Genomic DNA, 20,201 nt, shown 5'->3' with positions numbered 1-20,201 from the left:
TGCTAAGGTCCCTTGCTTGCTTTGCTACCTTCTGTCTGCCATGAACTGTTTCTTCTCCGTAGTGCCCCCTACCTTGAAGCCAGCTGATTATGTCCTGAAATCTCTATAAACTAAGCTAAATAAACTTTCCCTCCCTTAATTTGTGGGTGTTGGATATTTCTGTCTCAGCAGTAAGAAAAGTAACTAGGACAGCATTTTACCAACTAAGCACAGTACCTGGAACATTATGATACTCAATAAATATGTTTCTCAAGTCAGTGAATGAAACAAGTAAATGAACTATAGACCTTCCACATAATGAACAATATTTCTCCCATAAACTAGACCTTTCTGGGTGATTATTCCTCACATTTAGTATTTTACAGCTAAAACTGCAAAAATTGTTAACAGCTTTGTTGCAATTTTAAACAAACAGTGCAGCATTTCTGTGGTTAGTCTTAGTGGGAACCTGCTATCCAATAAGACTGCACACCAAAAAATAATTTCTAGAGAATTTAATAAGAAAACAAGTGTGAAAAATATCCCTCCAAATTCTAGTATAGTATTTCTATATTTATCATTGTGTTTTATAGTTATTATAGCAGTAAAATGTGTCCTCGGCAGGATTGCAATTTTCAACTACTAATGAGCATTTAAAATTTTGTTTCAATAGCAATAAAAATTTAATCTCAACATTACTACAGCAGCTCTATGCTCCTAAAACTCAACATACATGATAAAAATGAGATTAAGGAAGCTGAAAACATTTAACATGCCCCACTGGGGAAAGGAGACTTTGGCTTCTATTGTGCTAGAAGTTCCTTGAGAAATCATGAGATGGATTAAACCACATTAGAGCAGATTCTCTGACAGCTTTTGTGAGAACTCATTTTCAGGAAGCCAGGACGTCAAGCATATGCAAAGGTGAAAGGTGCTGGCATGACCTTGAATAAGACAGGTAAAGAGGAGTCACGTCCAGCCAGAATCTTCTCCCTATGTGGAATCCAAGAGAAGGAATCTCCATGGAAACAGAGCCAGGGTAGTGGAATAAGGTTTACAGATCTATCAGCTACACCTGGGTGACTGGGTCATAAACCTTGATTTTTATATCACCGAACCAATCAGTATTTGAGAAATTACCAAGAAACGCCATGTCATGGCATTTTTCTGTTCCCTACTGCATTTTCCCTGAGATTTGCCTCCAGACCAGTCATCCTCAGTCTTGCTGTTTACTATAAGACTTTGGTGAAGTCAGTCACCAAACTCCACCTTCAACAAACTATACCAGAATTCACAGAAGCTACCTGACAAGCAGTCTGGGGAAAGCCAAGGTTGAGATCTACTTTCAGGGCCTGGCTGCCATGACCCAGTGGCACAGAAGCAAGCATACAATGAGCAAGAACTTACATCTGAGCCGCCAAAAATAACTTACATCTGTTCTTGTTCCTAACTCAAATCCCTTTTCACCACAGCTGCCCCAAGAGACAGAGTGTGAACAACAGAGCCACAGAGCCACAGTGCAGCAAGACGAGCTTGCTCTAGAGAAGAGGCAAAGGCAGGGTGGTAATGAGAAAGGAAGGTGCTAATGAAAATATTAACCTCAACCTCTTATTCCCATTGACTGCCAGCCACATGAAGTTTCATCAATTATATATTTTAAAGTTAATCTTAAAGTGACCTTTCCACAAAAAGATAATACTGTGATACTAATGACCAAAATACCGTCCATTCATTATGTACAATAGCATTCAAAGCAGTACTATTTATAAAACAGAACAGTGTTATTTATTACATATAAGAGATGGAAACTACTCAAATACTCCACAAAAAGATCAAATTATATTATGTCATCCATTCACATGACAGAGTAAATCACTAGATTGTAAACTCAGGGAAGGGAGAGGATAGGTCTGTCTTGCCATCTCTGTTTATGGCCAACAGCTATTAACATCAAGAGTTCAATAGATATTAAATAGATGGGTGAGAAAGGAAAAATGTACAGCTATCAAATTACCTAATAGCATGAAGAAAATTAAGATAAAATTTAAAAGGTGTATAAAACATATCCCAAAGTTTTTTAAATGGCACATATATGTACCTACACATGCATGAACACATATACATGTACATGTGTCTGCAAAAAAAAAAGTACTGGTGAGAAATCAAATGTTATTAGTGGTAAAATCTGGGTCTGGGGTGAAAAGTATTTTTTACTTCTCATTCTTTATAATTTCTCATGTATTCTCACTTTCATATAAAAATTCAAGTTGTCATCAAATCTGCATAGGTATGAAATGCTATTTCAAACAGGCAGACAGTGCATTTTAGTTTCAGAACACTACCATACTGGCCACAAGTACCTTACTGCCAGGTATGAAAAGGTGCACCAGAAATATCTGAATGGCACTGACTGCCTTATCTCATTTGATTTTTAAAACCACATAGCGATAGCCACCTGCATATGAATGTACAAACGTCACGCAGCATCTGAGGCAGGAAGTGAGTTCCCACACAGAAGGGCATTACTGCAGAAGTCAAAGAGTAGGTGGGATGATCCACGTCACTGGCCATTGTTCTTTCCTGGTTTAGAAGAATGGACTTAAGCCTCGACGAGAACTTGTACGGAGACATAAATACTACCCCTGACATGCTGCAGGGGCTGTCATTTGTGTTTCAGGAACTTTCTAGACAGTACAATCTGAGAAAAATATACTAGGTCTGCTGAAGACATCAAGCGCTTTACAGAATCTGCAAATATCCAGAATGGAATTCTTGGGCTATTTTCTGAATTTTGTAACACCTTGCCAGCTGCACGAATTTTAGCCCTTGTTTTGAGAGAGACAAAGACTCACAGGTGCTGTGAAGTAAAGGCCATTGTCACCCAAGGGCTCCAACCTGACTCCAGGGACCACATCCCCCTGCATGCTAATATTCCTCACACACCACTCCATACCAGAAACATTACTGCTAACAACATCCCGTTAAGATCCACAAGTCAGCTCAGTCACGGCGAGCTTGCCCCCCGCCCCGCACAGGAAAAGCCTTCTTTTGTATATGTGCAAGCACAGTGAAACCACTTCTGAATATGGTGATGACAACCCCACCTTCTTGTTTAGGGTGGGGCTGGCAAGACTGTCTTTCTCTGGAGCAGAACCTGTATCTTCTCACTCTGGTCAGGCTCCATTCCTGTAAATGCTAGGGACAGCCGCACAGACAAAAAAGCTTTCTACATCAACAGTTTTGGTTGGGTGGTAACACAGATGCAGGTACATCTAGACCAAGGTTAGCGGTAACTGAGAGGGACAAACACACTGTACCAGTAAGTGACTTAATTAATGTCACCTGTAAATACCTACAATAGTCCCACGAGGTGTATGATACTATACCCTCCACCTTACAAAGGGGCAAGTGACTTGCTCAAGGCCACAAGCCTAGTGTGGCTTACACACTCCTCCCAAGCCCAACCCCAAGTGGAAACAGTTTCTAACTGCCTTCCAGAATAAACAACGGTTCCCATGTCAGGATCCTGCATAATAACTACTTGGAGCCTCCTGGATACAGTCCACAGGGAATTTCTTCCATTTCCTGCTTCACTAAAAACATTACTATTATTCTCAAATTAGTCCCAGCTGTAACTGTACCACACAGATAGTCACTGAGTCAGGGGTGGGGGTACTATTCTTCATGGCTCCTACTATGTGCCAGGTAGGATTTGCAAGGCCAGAGGGACAGTGAGGAACAAAACAGACTGAAACCCGTGCTCTTTAGGGTTTTGCATTCTAACAAAAGAGGAATGATGAGCATATAAATAAATACAGGCTGCTAGTGGCTTGTGTTAGGAAGACAGAATGGCAGGAAGGCTGGACCTTCCTTCTGTGAATGAGGTCAGGCAGACTTTTCTGAAGCGGAGAACAAGCAAAGAGAAAGAAAGGACGACAGGAGAAAACGCAGAGGCTGAGACATAGGAAAATGCTCAGCTACCACCCAGAAGATGGCTGTGGGGCCAAAGATGTGAAAAGGGCACAGAGCACCAGCAGGACTGCTTAGCCAGCTGACGAGAAGAGAGCACCGTGACACAAGTGAGGAGGAGGAGGAGATGGTTGTGTCATGCTAAGGCCACTGCGTGAGGGGAGGAAACTTCTGAGCCTGAGACACAACTGCCACCCACATGCATCCTCTCCACAACACGACTTGAAATGAGGTGTGAAGAAAAAGGCCGTGGTGACAGGGAGCAGAGGGATGATCAGCAAATGCTGACTTGTCTAAAATTCTTGTTCTTGTCTGGAGGAGGAGGAGATGGTTGTGTCATGCTAAGGCCACTGCGTGAGGGGAGGAAACTTCTGAGCCTGAGACACAACTGCCACCCACATGCATCCTCTCCACAACACGACTTGAAATGAGGTGTGAAGAAAAAGGCCGTGGTGACAGGGAGCAGAGGGATGATCAGCAAATGCTGACTTGTCTAAAATTCTTGTTCTTGTCTGTGAAGAGAATGGAATTCTTGGGCTATTTTCTGAATTTTGTAACACCTTGCCAGCTGCATGAATTTTAGCCCTTGTTTTGAGAGAGACAAAGGCTCACAGGTGCTGTGAAGTAAAGGCCATTGTCACCCAAGGGCTCCAACCTGACTCCAGGGACCAAGAAATGCTCCCCAGGTCTCCTCAGCCCCCTGACTGGCTGGGTGTACTTATGTACTGTGGGGAAGTGAGATGGCTACACCTCACCACAGCGTGCCTGGAAAAGCTCCAGAACATTACTGCTAACAACATCCCGTTAAGATCCACAAGTCAGCTCAGTCACGGCGAGCTTGCCCCCCGCCCCGCACAGGAAAAGCCTTCTTTTGTATATGTGCAAGCACAGTGAAACCACTTCTGAATATGGTGATGACAACCCCACCTTCTTGTTTAGAAGAGGCCTACTTTTAGATTTCAAACTCTCAAGCAGAGAGCCCTTCCTTTAATCACACCAGCCACGTCAACATAGAGCGACTAAATTCTCCTTAGACTGCCTGGCTATTTTTTTCCCTACCACTCTCTCTCCAAGAACAGTGCATTTTCTCTCAAGGGCAGGGAATTTGTGCTTTGGTGATGGTGGTTTTCCCCATTATCCCCCAAAAGTTCCAGATTTATCCAAAACAGTCCCTTGAACATATTAATAGAAGCAGAATCAAAAACAATAAAAATTTAGAAAACTTTTCTAGGCTTGCATCTCTCATTTATTTATTTATTTTTGTACCAGGACCAAACTCAGGACCCTGCACTTGGGAGGCAGGTGCTGCCACTGAATTAAATCCCCAGCCCTAGGCTTGAATCTCTCATGAGCTCCAATGTAACATTTCCCCATAAAAGAAGTGGAAGCTAAGCTGTATAAAAGCTCTCGTCTATAAAGAATGAGAAATTAGTCATTCATAGGAAAATGGATGCATATTGAGGCCATACTCTTAAGTGAAATAAGTCACACATGTGTCAATACCCAGTTTCTCTGGTGTGAAAAACTATAACTGTACGTAAGATCCTACTGGTATAACTGACAATGTGAAGTAGGAAGAAAAGGGCTAAAAGTGTAGGGGAAGTGGGAAGGGTAGGGAAAAGGAAAAAAGGGAAAAGAAAAAATGTGAGAAAATTAAAAAATAGAAATAAAGTATTTGTAAATAGGGAAGAGAGGAAGGGATGAAAGAAGGGCAGGGGTAAGGGGAAAAAATGAGAACCAAGAGCTGTCATGCAAAGGTACAAGATCCCAATGATGAATGTAATTGTACATATTCTCAAATTAGTCCCAGCTGTAACTGTACCACACAGATAGTCACTGAGTCAGGGGTGGGGGTACTATTCTTCATGGCTCCTACTATGTGCCAGGTAGGATTTGCAAGGCCAGAGGGACAGTGAGGAACAAAACAGACTGAAACCCGTGCTCTTTAGGGTTTTGCATTCTAACAAAAGAGGAATGATGAGCATATAAATAAATACAGGCTGCTAGTGGCTTGTGTTAGGAAGACAGAATGGCAGGAAGGCTGGACCTTCCTTCTGTGAATGAGGTCAGGCAGACTTTTCTGAAGCAGAGAACAAGCAAAGAGAAAGAAAGGACGACAGGAGAAAACGCAGAGGCTGAGACATAGGAAAATGCTCAGCTACCACCCAGAAGATGGCTGTGAGGCCAAAGATGTGAAAAGGGCACAGAGCACCAGCAGGACTGCTTAGCCAGCTGACGAGAAGAGAGCACCGTGACACAAGTGAGGAGGAAGAGGAGATGGTTGTGTCATGCTAAGGCCACTGCGTGAGGGGAGGAAACTTCTGAGCCTGAGACACAACTGCCACCCACATGCATCCTCTCCACAACACGACTTGAAATGAGGTGTGAAGAAAAAGGCCGTGGTGACAGGGAGCAGAGGGATGATCAGCAAATGCTGACTTGTCTAAAATTCTTGTTCTTGTCTAAAATGCTCCCCAGGTCTCCTCAGCCCCCTGACTGGGTGTACTTATGTACTGTGGGGAAGTGAGATGGCTACACCTCACCACAGCGTGCCTGGAAAAGCTCCAGACCCCAACGAGGCCTACTTTTAGATTTCAAACTCTCTCAAGCAGAAAGCCCTTCCTTTAATCACACCAGCCACGTCACCATAGAGCGACTAAATTCTCCTTAGACTGCCTGGTTATTTTTTTCCCTACCACTCTCTCTCCAAGAACAGTGCATTTTCTCTCAAGGGCAGGGAATTTGTGCTTTGGTGATGGTGGTTTTCCCCATTAACCCCCAAAAGTTCCAGACTTGTCCAAAACAGTCCCTTGAACATATTAATAGAAGCAGAATCAAAAACAATAAAAATTTAGAAAACCTTTCTAGGCTTGCATCTCTCATTTATTTATTTTTGTACCAGGGATCAAACTCAGGACCCTGCACTTGGGAGGCAGGTGCTGCCACTGAATTAAATCCCCAGCCCTAGGCTTGAATCTCTCATGAGCTCCAATGTAAGATTTCCCCATAAAAGAAGTGGAAGCTAAGCTATATAAAAGCTCTCGTCTATAAAGAATGAGAAATTAGTCATTCATAGGAAAATGGATGCATATTGAGGCCATACTCTTAAGTGAAATAAGTCACACATGTGTCAATACCCAGTTTCTCTGGTGTGAAAAACTATAACTGTACGTAAGATCCTACTGGTATAACTGACAATGTGAAGTAGGAAGAAAAGGGCTAAAAGTGTAGGGGAAGTGGAAAGGTAGGGAAAGGAAAAAAAGGGAAAAGAAAAAAATATGAGAAAATTAAAAAATAGAAATAAAGTATTTGTAAATAGGGAAGAGAGGAAGGGATGAAGGAAGGGCAGGGGTAAGGGGAAAAAATGAGAATCAAGAGCTGTCATGCAAAGGTACAAGATCCCAATGATGAATGTAACTGTACTGTATGCCTCAAATGTACCAATAAATTCAATGAGGAAAAAAATAAAAATAAAAGCTCTTATCTGAATCTCAGAATATTACTGGGTTTGCAACACAGGGCAGCTGCTACACTTTCAGATCAACCTCTGGCAACCCTAAATGGAAAAGATGTCTTAGACATAAGCATCCAGGCCAGTGAGAGCCACAGAAACCCAAAGCACTGATCTACCTGCCCTGTTACCAAAGTCCAGCACTGTTTCTCCACCCATACCCTGTGCTTCCTTAAGGAGAAAAGAAAATCCTTCCTTCCTCCCAAGGAGAGGACCAGGGTCACAAGGTGGGGCCAATGCCAGGTATACACATGTTAACATCTATTCCACTGCCTTCCCGCTTCCCACCCATCACACACCTTTACACACCTGCAGGGCCCCTGCAAGCTGCTACTCCTCAGTGCTCACCACCCTTCACACAGTTCCTTTCCCACTGCAGCCAGCTGCTGAAGCCTCCATTCTGTCCTTGGAATGTACATGCCGCTCTCAGCTGGACATACCTGTGAGTTCTGCCAGGCACGCTCTGCCTTAGCTTCCCTTGACCCACCCTGCCCAGCTATTCTTTCGCCATTCGGGTTAAAAGACACATCAGGAGAACTGTGTTCTCTGACTTTCCAATGCAAAGTAGCCCTCAGTTCTTCATCATATCCCACTCTGTCACTTTCTTCCCATGAAGTTATTGCTATCTGACTGTCGCTTGTCTATTATTCTCCCCTCCAAGAGAACGCAGCATCCATGAGAGCAGAGACGTTGTCCTTTTCCCCAAACCCCAGATAGTACTTGGTGCACACCAGCAGAGATACTTCCTCAAAGGCCAGGATTGAAGTATAAGAGCCAGTGAAGGAGACCTTCTACAGTGCTGGCACACCTATGGCATGTGTGCCACAGCACGCACGCAGAGCCCTCCCTGTCTGCACTGGAGCCAAACTGCCCCAGCAACTGAGCATGATAATCAGGTTGCACTTTGCAATAAAAAAGTGGGTTTGGGGTTGCAGTTGGAGTACTTGTTCTCTAAAAGGCTCACCATCATTGATCTACTTTATGAAAGATGGGGAACCTGGACACTGGCAGAAGGCAAGAAAAAGCAGACCACAGCACCTGGAGGGCAAGGAGAAGCTGGGCACTTAGCCAGCGAAATCCAAAGTGGGAGTAGCTGGGAGAAGCTGAGCACCTATAGTTGAGTTAGCCTAGGCTTGCAACCTTCCCAAGGCAAAGCGTCCTATGACTCAGAGAGGCAAGCACGTTAAGACACATCCAAGTGATGTGTGGATGGACCACCAGGGGAATCTCACCTGGCCTCAGGATTCTTTTACTACCCCTCAGGAACAGAAACAGACCAGGCCTGCCCCGTTAAATAAGAGGTGATCACTAGGGATCAGAATTTGGGTCAGGACTTTGGAGACAGAGATCAATTCACCTCAGAAACAAGAACAGCATTGACTGGGGCAAATGGCACCATTCTTGACACAATTCCGCAATGTCACTGACGGGCATGGCGCCTGCTATGCTGGCCAGGGAGAGCCTGGTGACACTGAACTGCTGAGAGCTCTGGCTTTGCATGTGGTCAGGAGGCAAAAGCCAACACAGCCTCTCCAGATCAGAGAAACACAGAGAAGCACCCTCTGCACCCAAGAATGAATACTGACTGTTGCTCCAGCATGTTGCCTACCCAGGAACATTCCGGGCAGCACTTTGGAATTCCCAAGTCCCAGAAGAATTCAGAAGTCTCCGAAACAAGGAAAGGTGGTGATAGTGGCAAGATACTATTTGAAACTTTCTTCTACAGATGCTTGTTAACTTACTATGGGGTTCCTTGCAGATATACCCACCGAAGTTGAAAACATCCTAACTCAGAAATACATTTAATACACCTAAGCTACTGAACACCATGACTCAGCCTCACCTAGCTAAAATTGCTCAGAAGACGTGTATTTCCCTACAGTTTGGCAAAACCTTCTGATGAAGGCTATTTTATAATTAAGCGTGGAACACCTCAGTAGTTTTCTGAATACTACACTTAAGGTGAAGAGCATATACTTCTACAACATAATAAAGTAGAACAGTTGTAATCTGGGGACTGTCTGTATTATTCTTTGAGTAATTCTTCAACTAACAACCCACAGCAAGTACATCTGGGCACCTGAAAGGCAGCATCTCATTCACGCTTCACAGTCCCTGGTGAGAGAGGAACTGACAATCTGTAAAGTAGAAAAAAAGTGTGCGCCTCTACGGCCATGCAGATCAGATGTGGCAAAGCTCTCTGGCTCCAAAACTTACATACACATGTACACCTCCAACTCTCACCCTGCCACTCAGGAACAGTATTTCCACAGGATAAAGAAATGCTGTATTTGGATGTGCAACTCATGAAGATTTTTTGAATGCATCCTAACACAAAGATAAAAGAGACTTGGAACACAAAGAAAAAAACCAATGGGTAGAAAGACACATTGAGAAACTAGGTTAAGAATTGACAAATGTTTCTGATAAAGGACAGGATAGTAAGCTTATTGGGTTTTGTTGTCTCCATGACCAACTGGTTTTGGTTTTGGTTTTTACAAAAAAAAAAAAAAAAAAAAAAGCTATCAAGGAAGATTCTGCCCAAAGTCCATAGTTGGCTGACTTGGCTTAGACTACTGGAATCCCAAGAAATTGTCAGGCTAGTGAGGAACATGAGCAGACAGCAATAAAAATGTCCTATGACAATGATGTATTCAGAATGCTTTAGAGGTCTTGTGAAACAAATACTGGCATTACTGTGTTTCTTTGTTATTGCATGTGCTATAAACAAATAAGAGTGACTGTGTGCAGCGAAAACTTTATTTACACAAATAGGCAGCAGTCTCAAATAAGGAGAAGCCCATAGAGCACAATTTGCTGGGCTCCACTAGTCAGGATTATCAAGCCAGGGATTTTAATCAATCCATAATCTAAAAATCAGCAACGATAACTCTTCAAACACCTGACCCAGTCACTGAAGATTCATTTACAGTATGCTGAGTGCCTCTGATTATACCAACATGGGGATGGGACAGAGATCTTCTTGGTGTGTGGGGTCTCTCTTAATAAGATCCATCCAGACCAGATGGATCCCAGCTATATAAGATGAACTCTTCACACTTTCAGGGCAGACATTTTGACAGAACACATCACATGGGCTGTCTGGCAGAAAAGGGGACTGCAAACTAATGTCCCATGCAGACTCATTGCTGCTCTGCAGCCCAGCTACATCACTGAACATCCTGCATCTTATCCGACATTAACTGTCAGAGCTGCCTGTCTGTGGATGTTACTGACACTGATGGACACCAGGGAAGCACCTGTCATCAGACCGGCTCTCCAGTCTCCCAGCACTGGCCTTGGACCACACCAATCCCTGGAACAATCTAATCTCTCTTGCTCAATCCAAGTCACTGGCGCTCAGAGCTGGGAACCAGGGGGAAGGCCAGACCGTCAAATTTGAAATGGTAGAAACCACTTATCTGCTTTAGAAGATCCTTAAGAAGATGGTGTTAGACAGAGTTTCTTGTTGCTTTTCTTAATGCAATGCTTCTCCAAGGTGCAAGGGGGATCATGCTCTCCTGTGTGGAGCCATTTTGGGCTGTCAAACTAGGGAAGTGTGTCTGGCACTTAGTGCTACAATCTTATCGTGCATGAACAACTTCCCAAGACAGACTTATCTAGCCCCAAAATGTCAAAAAGTACCAGATGAGAAACTCTGTCTTTGTGAGATCTCACTATATTATGATCCCAAATAACTCAGGCACATATCCACAGTCCAATTAAATTCCAGAAATCCAGCTCCAAAGACCACACTGATCAACATGTCAAGTTGATGAAGCCTGTTTGTTGTTTTTCAGAAAGGAGAGAGAATGGCCATGCAGATCAGATGTGGCAAAGCTCTCTGGCTCCAAAACTTACATACACATGTACAACTCCAACTCTCAACGGCCATGCAGATCAGATGTGGCAAAGCTCTCTGGCTCCAAAACTTACATACACATGTACACCTCCAACTCTCACCCTGCCACTCAGGAACAGTATTTCCACAGGATAAAGAAATGCTGTATTTGGATGTGCAACTCATGAAGATTTTTTGAATGCATCCTAACACAAAGATAAAAGAGACTTGGAACACAAAGAAAAAAACCAATGGGTAGAAAGACACATTGAGAAACTAGGTTAAGAATTGACAAATGTTTCTGATAAAGGACAGGATAGTAAGCTTATTGGGTTTTGTTGTCTCCATGACCAACTGGTTTTGGTTTTGGTTTTTACAAAAAAAAAAAAAAAAAAAAAAGCTATCAAGGAAGATTCTGCCCAAAGTCCATAGTTGGCTGACTTGGCTTAGACTACTGGAATCCCAAGAAATTGTCAGGCTAGTGAGGAACATGAGCAGACAGCAATAAAAATGTCCTATGACAATGATGTATTCAGAATGCTTTAGAGGTCTTGTGAAACAAATACTGGCATTACTGTGTTTCTTTGTTATTGCATGTGCTATAAACAAATAAGAGTGACTGTGTGCAGCGAAAACTTTATTTACACAAATAGGCAGCAGTCTCAAATAAGGAGAAGCCCATAGAGCACAATTTGCTGGGCTCCACTAGTCAGGATTATCAAGCCAGGGATTTTAATCAATCCATAATCTAAAAATCAGCAACGATAACTCTTCAAACACCTGACCCAGTCACTGAAGATTCATTTACAGTATGCTGAGTGCCTCTGATTATACCAACATGGGGATGGGACAGAGATCTTCTTGGTGTGTGGGGTCTCTCTTAATAAGATCCATCCAGACCAGATGGATCCCAGCTATATAAGATGAACTCTTCACACTTTCAGGGCAGACATTTTGACAGAACACATCACATGGGCTGTCTGTCAGAAAAGGGGACTGCAAACTAATGTCCCATGCAGACTCATTGCTGCTCTGCAGCCCAGCTACATCACTGAACATCCTGCATCTTATCCGACATTAACTGTCAGAGCTGCCTGTCTGTGGATGTTACTGACACCAATGAAGATTTTTTGAATGCATCCTAACACAAAGATAAAAGAGACTTGGAACACAAAGAAAAAAACCAATGGGTAGAAAGACACATTGAGAAACTAGGTTAAGAATTGACAAATGTTTCTGATAAAGGACAGGATAGTAAGCTTATTGGGTTTTGTTGTCTCCATGACCAACTGGTTTTGGTTTTGGTTTTTACAAAAAAAAAAAAAAAAAAAAAAGAATGCAGACTCATTGCTGCTCTGCAGCCCAGCTACATCACTGAACATCCTGCATCTTATCCGACATTAACTGTCAGAGCTGCCTGTCTGTGGATGTTACTGACACTGATGGACACCAGGGAAGCACCTGTCATCAGACCGGCTCTCCAGTCTCCCAGCACTGGCCTTGGACCACACCAATCCCTGGAACAATCTAATCTCTCTTGCTCAATCCAAGTCACTGGCGCTCAGAGCTGGGAACCAGGGGGAAGGCCAGACCGTCAAATTTGAAATGGTAAAAACCACTTATCTGCTTTAGAAGATCCTTAAGAAGATGGTGTTAGACAGAGTTTCTTGTTGCTTTTCTTAATGCAATGCTTCTCCAAGGTGCAAGGGGGATCATGCTCTCCTGTGTGGAGCCATTTTGGGCTGTCAAACTAGGGAAGTGCGTCTGGCACTTAGTGCTACAATCTTATCGTGCATGAACAACTTCCCGAGACAGACTTATCTAGCCCCAAAATGTTAAAAAGTACCAGATGAGAAACTCTGTCTTTGTGAGATCTCACTATATGATGATCCCAAATAACTCAGGCACATGTCCACAGTCCAATTAAATTCCAGAAATCCAGCTCCAAAGACCACACTGATCAACATGTCAAGTTGATGAAGCCTGTTTGTTGTTTTTCAGAAAGGAGAGAGAGAGAGAGAGAGAGAGAGAGAGAGAGAGAGAGAAGGTGGTTATTTCTACTCTGGAAACATTACAGTAGATGTAAGTCAATGAGTAATTTTTAAAGGCACCCTCTGAAAAACTACATTCTTGTTTTTCAGCGTGAACTCTCAAAATGGAGTTTCACTGTTTTAATCTGTCAGATAAAAAAATGAGGCATTTTATCTCCAAATATTAAAAGTCAATGTTTACAAACACTGACAAATTTCAAAGGAATACATTAAAAGCAGATGGCATGATCATTCAAATAGTAAGCAGTGAAAAGTAATGCCTTTAAGGTCCTTCAGAAGAAGACATCTAACAAATAGCTATCATGCAGCCAGTTGGTGACCCTTCCCTATAAATCCTGACTATTTGGGAGGCTAAGGCAATGAGATCACAAGTTCGAGCCCAGTCTGTGCAACTTGGTCTCAAAATAAAGAGGAGGAGGGGACAGACATGTAGCTCAGTGCTAAAACTCTGGATCCAGTTTCCAGTATAACTGAATAGGATTTCCTGTACTTGAACTCTCTGAACAAATAACCTGCACATTTTCAGGAATCATCACTTGACTGACATAACTGAGGACATGTTACAAAGCACAACACCAGCCTTCTTCTACCTCACCCAATCCCATGGTTGCATCTCATGAATACTATAAACCAAAAATTACCACTGATCTAATGACTTGACTGCCACTGAACAGTTACAACGAGTCCATCCTGTGTACATCAAGTCTTCTCTGGATATTTAGTGGCCACAGGACAGCTGGGACATGGGTTCTCTAAAATATAGTATGATTCATATTTTATTTGCAATTTTTGTTTTATTCGTTTCATACAGTATTTGTGAACATATAACTATAAAACATCAGAAAGACACACTGAAACGTTAATTGTGGATATTGCCTAGAGTAGTCATATGTGATTTTTCTCTTTCTTTTTTTGTCTATAATTTCCAACTTTTTCTATATCAGGCATAAATTGTGCTAAAAGAAAAATAAGATCTATTCCATATGTGTATTTTTGTTTTTACGCAACATCATTTCAAAACAGACTTAGGGCACCTAAAAATAAGCAACAAGTACAAAAAGGTTTCTTTCAAAGTGAGAGCAATTGGAGGTGAGGGGAAGAAACAAGCACAGTCAAATCTGAAGAAGTCGAAGCTTAAAACTACCAGGGGGCATACAAGTTCTGCTGCCCTCTGCCCAGGCTGGAGGGGTCTGAATTTACTGATCAACATAAAAACATGCCCTCCCTCTTCCTCACTCATCCTACCAGCCCTAATTAAGTTTTGTTTAGGTAAAGAAATGTTTTCTTGCATTTCCTGAATATACTCACATGTGAGGCCACATAGTTGAAAATAATGTTGAGGAAGGAAGAGGCAGCTGCAAATACAACCCAGGAAGTACTGACTGACCTGATCATCAGGCCTGGGGCAAGGTATCTGTGTGTACAAGATCTCAGAAACCCGCAAAGGGCATTGCTTTACCTTTCCAAAAGTGTCCCTTTGTGTGCAATCCATTGCCCATGAAGGCAAGGGTAAGGGGCATTTGATCTAGGGCATGCCCAAGTCTGGGAGCGTCCAGAGTTCTTTCAAAGCCAAGGCTAGTAAGTCACATTCAGTGAAAAGGTAGCCCCATGTCACAGCACTTACCATAAGCTGTCATGACACCAGCATATGGCCCATCCACCACATTCCTGTTTTCTTCTGCCAGTGCCTTGATGTACCTTTTGCTGAGGTCCAGGATCTGCTCCCGCAGCATGGAGCTGCTTTCAGGCTGAGTTCGCTGCTGGATGGTAAAATGCAGAAGCATCATCCCCCAAATGAAGCCAAAAGTCACCAGGAAAAAGCCCAGCTTCTGAGAAGACAACTTCCAGGGAGTAAAGAGAGCCATTGCTTTCTAGCAACTCTGCCCGCCCTTGCCTCTCAAAGCCCAGAAGGTAGACTCAAATTCATGGTGTAGGCTGCTGCTGTGTGAGTCTCACTCTGGCTCCTGCGTCAGCTGATTTCCTTCCCTTGCTTCCATTCTGCTGCAAAGAAGGAGGGAGAAAGTTAGGAAAGTGGCCAGTTGTGGCAAAATTCAGCAAAATAAACTAGAAGCCACGATTTTACCCGAATAACTCTACATCAAATATCAACTTCCCTTTTTTTTTTCTTAATTTCTGGTTCAGACACCCAGGTTGCGATTCCGGATCTGTAAGCCGAGAGGAAATATGGCCAGGTGACAAGAAGCTGTACAAACACAGAGGGGGAAGTGTGTGTCTGAGTGTATTAACAGGTGTAGTGCAGCTGTTCCCATCTGGACCAAGTTCAAAACAGGAAGCTTGTTTTGCAAGGTGGGGAGGAGATGGAAGGATATTTCACCGCCTGTCAGCAAAAACCCTAGCGGAGGGGGTAGTCACATCACCACCACTGGGCACTTCTTGCTTCTGTAACCTGAGCTTGAGTCATTATTATGTGCCTGGGGCAAGGACTGGAGCCTGCAGCTGCAGAGGTGAGCAAGAAAGTGGATGCTCCCTCAGGGGCAGGTGACAAGGAAGGGGGAGAAGTCCCCCAAATCCTATTTACACATAGCCAGCTTTCATTATCAGTGTTCAGAGAGGAGATGACTCTCTCAGGGGCCACCAGATAGCCTCTCCCAGTGCACCAGCACAGAGAAATGCTCAAGTTTCAACCAATGGTCTTTCTGTTCAGTTTTTTGGGGGGAATTTTTTTTTTTGGTTTTTATTTTTTTGGTGCTGGGAATTGAACCCAGCCCTGGAGCATGCTAAGCACACACTGTACCCCTGAGGTTCATCCCTAGCCTCTCCTTCTAGCTATCTCGAGCAAAAGCTGCCCCTTTCTGCCCACTTGCACACTGAAGCACAGGAAATACGAAGCACCCAGCCGTCTGCTTTTCTGTGGTTCTCACTTTCACTCCCACCATGAGGCAAAATGATAAGTCAAAAGGCACCAAATAACACAGCCTGGGTCAATGTTGCCAGTGTGTACAGTTTACCTGCTCCTTCAGCCAGAATTCTGGGCCCAGGACCAGCCAGCTGACAACATTGCCACTTGAGGGATAGAGGCTAAACAAAGATATCCTACAAGGTCTACCTCGGTTTATTTCAGAGTGCACATGTTTTAGTTCAAAAGTTGCTTTGCAAGCAGCCTAAAAGGGAGTAGAATCTTACAGCAATTAGCTTTCAAGAGAGCAGTGCAGCAGATCTCTAACGGTTAGCATTCCACTGCCTTCCCCTCACCTATATAACAGAGCAATCAGTAGCTGGTACCTCTACTACTAATAATAGTAAATGATAAACTCAACCTATGTTCAAGGCACTGTGATAAATGTTCTTTTGTACCTTAGCTCACCAATCCCTCAAAAAAAGTTTTAAGTATTAATATTACTATCCCCCTTTCAAGAGAAAAAAAAATGATGAGAAAATAAAAATACAGGGAGATTTACTTGACAAAGTCATCCAGCTTTGTAGCAGAGAACTGACAATCTTGGGATGGCTCAGAGGCCAGTAAACAATATCCATCTTTTCCCCGCATCATCCCACTTCCCCAACAGCCTGTCTGCAAGGCCACATGCTCAAAGGAAAGCAACTAAAAAGAATCTGTAATGGAGATATTATACAATCTACAATAGCTAAAATATTTACCATCTGGTCCCTTGCAGAAAAGGTTTTGCCAACCTCTCCATTTTAAACCAGTGGTTGTCAAAATGTGGTCCCTAACTCAGCAACCACAGCACCATCATCCCTATAGGCCCCACCAAAGACCTACTGAGGTGGGATGGGCAGCCTGTGCATTAAGGAGCCCTCCGGGTGATTCGGACACATACTTAGTCCTGAGCCCCTGGCCCAGGCAGCTGGGCCCCACACACATTCCATCCTTGTACAGTGTCATCACAGTGTCAACATAATACGTAAGCTCATCCTGTGTCTTGCATTGCTATATAACATGAACTCCTCTACCTCACTGCATCCTACACACCTGCTGGTGTCAGACTCATCTCCATAAACCCTGAGCATCTTCAGGCCGCTCCTCATCTTCACTTAGGCTGCTCCTCTTACTGGGCTGGCTCACTCCTCCACCCTACACACACAATCCAAACCCAGCCTATTCTCCAGGCCCCACCTCCAGACCCATCTGTTTCAAAGCATATTCCCCACTATGCTATCTTACCTGGTCTGAAAACACTTGAAACACATGTCTGTCTACCTTAGATTGTTTTTACCAGGCCCTATGGGGACTTACAGGTTCCATCCTAGTAAACCTCAGATTAAGCTGAAAACACTAAATGCAAAATGCATTTCATACACTTAACCTATGTAACATCACAGCTTAGCATGATGCAACCTAAAATGTGCTCAGAACATTTCCACCAGCCTGCAGTTGGGCCAAAGTGTCTAACACAAAGCCTAGTTTATAATAAAGTATTGACTGGCTCATGTAATTTCTTGAATACTGCACTGAAAGTGAAAAGTAGCTGTATGTGCATGCATTCACACCATCCTCCAGCTGAAAAATGTCAAGCGGAACAGTCCTAATCAGGAACCATCGCTCTGTACCTTCTTTCAGAAAGACACTGACCCCAGCGGCACAATAGTGTTGACCAAATAAGGGCACTATGGCACTTTATTCTGCCTTCTGAATGCTGGGCAATATTAACAAAAAATTCCCCCTTCCCCTGCTCTATTTGCACACAGACCATATGCCTGCTGCCCTCAGGCTCTGGGGGCTGAACACCCAGCAAGGTGAAGCTCCTGCTGCGGGGTGCTAGTACTGTGAAAGCCTTCCCTCTAACTAGGTGTTGTCCCCACTTCCTCAGGAAGTGGCTGCACTTCCTTTCTCATAACCCATACTCATTTGTCATTCCAGGCTGAAGGGATTTTCCCCAGAGCAAGTAAATGAGGTCCTACATCACGAAAGACAATCTTCTGCTGATTTTCTTCAACTAGTTTCAGTCAAAACTCTAACAACTGACAGGAGCTACTTTCAGATGAGAAGTCCTAATTCACCTCCTCAGTGAACCTTAACAAAGAGGCTTTGCAAGGTGGCACAATTCAGGCCCTAGAAAGACCAAGGGCTAGAAGAAGACAAGAACTTTTTAGAAGGTGGAAAGCTAATAAATCTTCACCTTGGGCAAGTCATGGTCACCTGGACAGTACATTCTATGGGCAGAGAGTCAAGAAATTCAGCCTAGAAGAAATTATTCTAGCTCAGAGACACAAATTCGCAATGAAAATTCTTAGCCATAAGTAGTTCAGAGCATTTAAGGGACCCAATTTTAAGTGACTATAGAGCTTCCAGGAATGTTCTTTCCTCTAGTGGAATGTAGAGTATAAAATAACAGAACTGGGCATATGGGCAGAACACAAAGAGAACTACAATTAGAATTCCTTTCTACAATTTCTATTAAGAAGACAGAATTTAAGACTTTTCAAAAGCATTATTCCGGAGATGCCCCTGTCTCCCACAGTAATAGGAGGATAATGAGGAACAGCCAAGAAGGCCATCCTCATAGAATCTTAGTCTCATAAAAAGACTTAATGGTAATCATCTGTAATGGACACACAATTAATGGAGAGACCTCAAACCAACAGTCATCAAAAAAGCTAAGAAGCTTGAAGCAGCTGTGTGTTCCAGCTAATTGAGTCCAACAGATATAAAAGAGACTACACAGTATCTTGGAAGACCTTGGGGCCAACCCTAGTAGACAACCCAGGGGCACAACTTCACCAAACCACCTCAAGGCAGAAGGTTGCACCAAGTCTGTCTGCAGTATTAACCAATCCAATATGCATGCCCTTGAGCCCCAACAACTTGAAATACCATTCATTTCCTTTCCACTCAGTCCTCCACACAGTAAAACCTGGCTTCTACCTTTCCAAACACAGTCAAAGATCTGTGGCAAGGAAACAGGTCACTTCAGCTAATTATTTTTAAAGTCAAAAATAAACAAAAATAAAAACAAGAAACTCTCAACTAAAGATGTTTTAATATCATTAGTTATTAAAAGAAGTAGAAATCAAAAGCAATTATATACTGCTTTATACCCTTTAAGATGGCAGTCAAAAAACACAGACAGAGGATGTGGAAAAACTAGAACCATCGTGTAATACTGGCAGGAATATAAAGTGGGACATCCAGTATTAAAAACAATCTTGCAGTTGTTCAAGTATTTAAACAGGGAACTACTACATGACCCATACAATTCTGCTCCCAGGAATTCTTTCAAGAAAAAATACATACGTCCATACAAAAACTTGCACATAAATTTCACCACAGCATCATCATCATAATAATATATAAAAAGAATCCAAATGTTCATCAACAGATAAATGGAGAAACAAAACTGGTATGTATGTACAATGGAGTCTGTCTGTCTTACTTTTCTTGTTGCTGTGACAAAATGCCTGACACTCAAAGTTCAAGGAGGAAAGGTTTATTTTGCCTCAGTATGTAAAGCTTTCAACTCATAAGGCTCCAAGGCAAGATGACAGGGTGGTAGGGCAGAGGGAAAACAGTTCATGGCAGGCAGAAGGCAGCAAGCAGCAAGCAGCAAAGTAGTAAGCAACAATAGCAACCCTCTTTCTGTCCTTTATACAGTGGACTCTCAAGTTACAACCAGCCTGACTTACAAATGACTTAGTTACGTTAATGGAAGATTCATCTGCCTCTTGTTATCTATAGTGTGTACCCATGTCCATCTAGAATTTAACTGTACTGATTTACCAACAACTTGAGTTACAACTAGCCCTTAGGAAGCAATTGAGTTTGTAAATCAAGTCTATCCAGGCTACATGCCCTAGGGCAGCTGCCACTCACACCCAAGCTGGACCTTCCCATTACCACACCCAGAACTATGCCAAACCAATCAGTGGACTA

At 43.0% G+C, this 20,201-nt stretch overlaps 1 protein-coding gene across 1 annotated transcript in view; it reads right to left on the bottom strand.

Moving 5' to 3' along the window:
* Positions 1 to 20,201, bottom strand: part of Mgat5 (alpha-1,6-mannosylglycoprotein 6-beta-N-acetylglucosaminyltransferase) — a 308,365-nt gene that overhangs the window by 188,777 nt on the left and 99,387 nt on the right. The window contains exon 3 of the mRNA XM_019204841.2: positions 14,976 to 15,352. Within this exon, the coding sequence (XP_019060386.1) occupies positions 14,976 to 15,216 (241 nt within the window). The 5' untranslated portion in view covers positions 15,217 to 15,352. The remainder of the gene's footprint in view (positions 1 to 14,975; positions 15,353 to 20,201) is intronic.

This window comes from Fukomys damarensis, unplaced genomic scaffold (assembly GCF_012274545.1).
Source record: "Fukomys damarensis isolate Sample0158 unplaced genomic scaffold, DMR_v1.0_HiC HiC_scaffold_29, whole genome shotgun sequence".
Taxonomy (NCBI): domain Eukaryota; kingdom Metazoa; phylum Chordata; class Mammalia; order Rodentia; family Bathyergidae; genus Fukomys; species Fukomys damarensis.
This window is presented reverse-complemented; position numbering and strand designations above follow the sequence as displayed.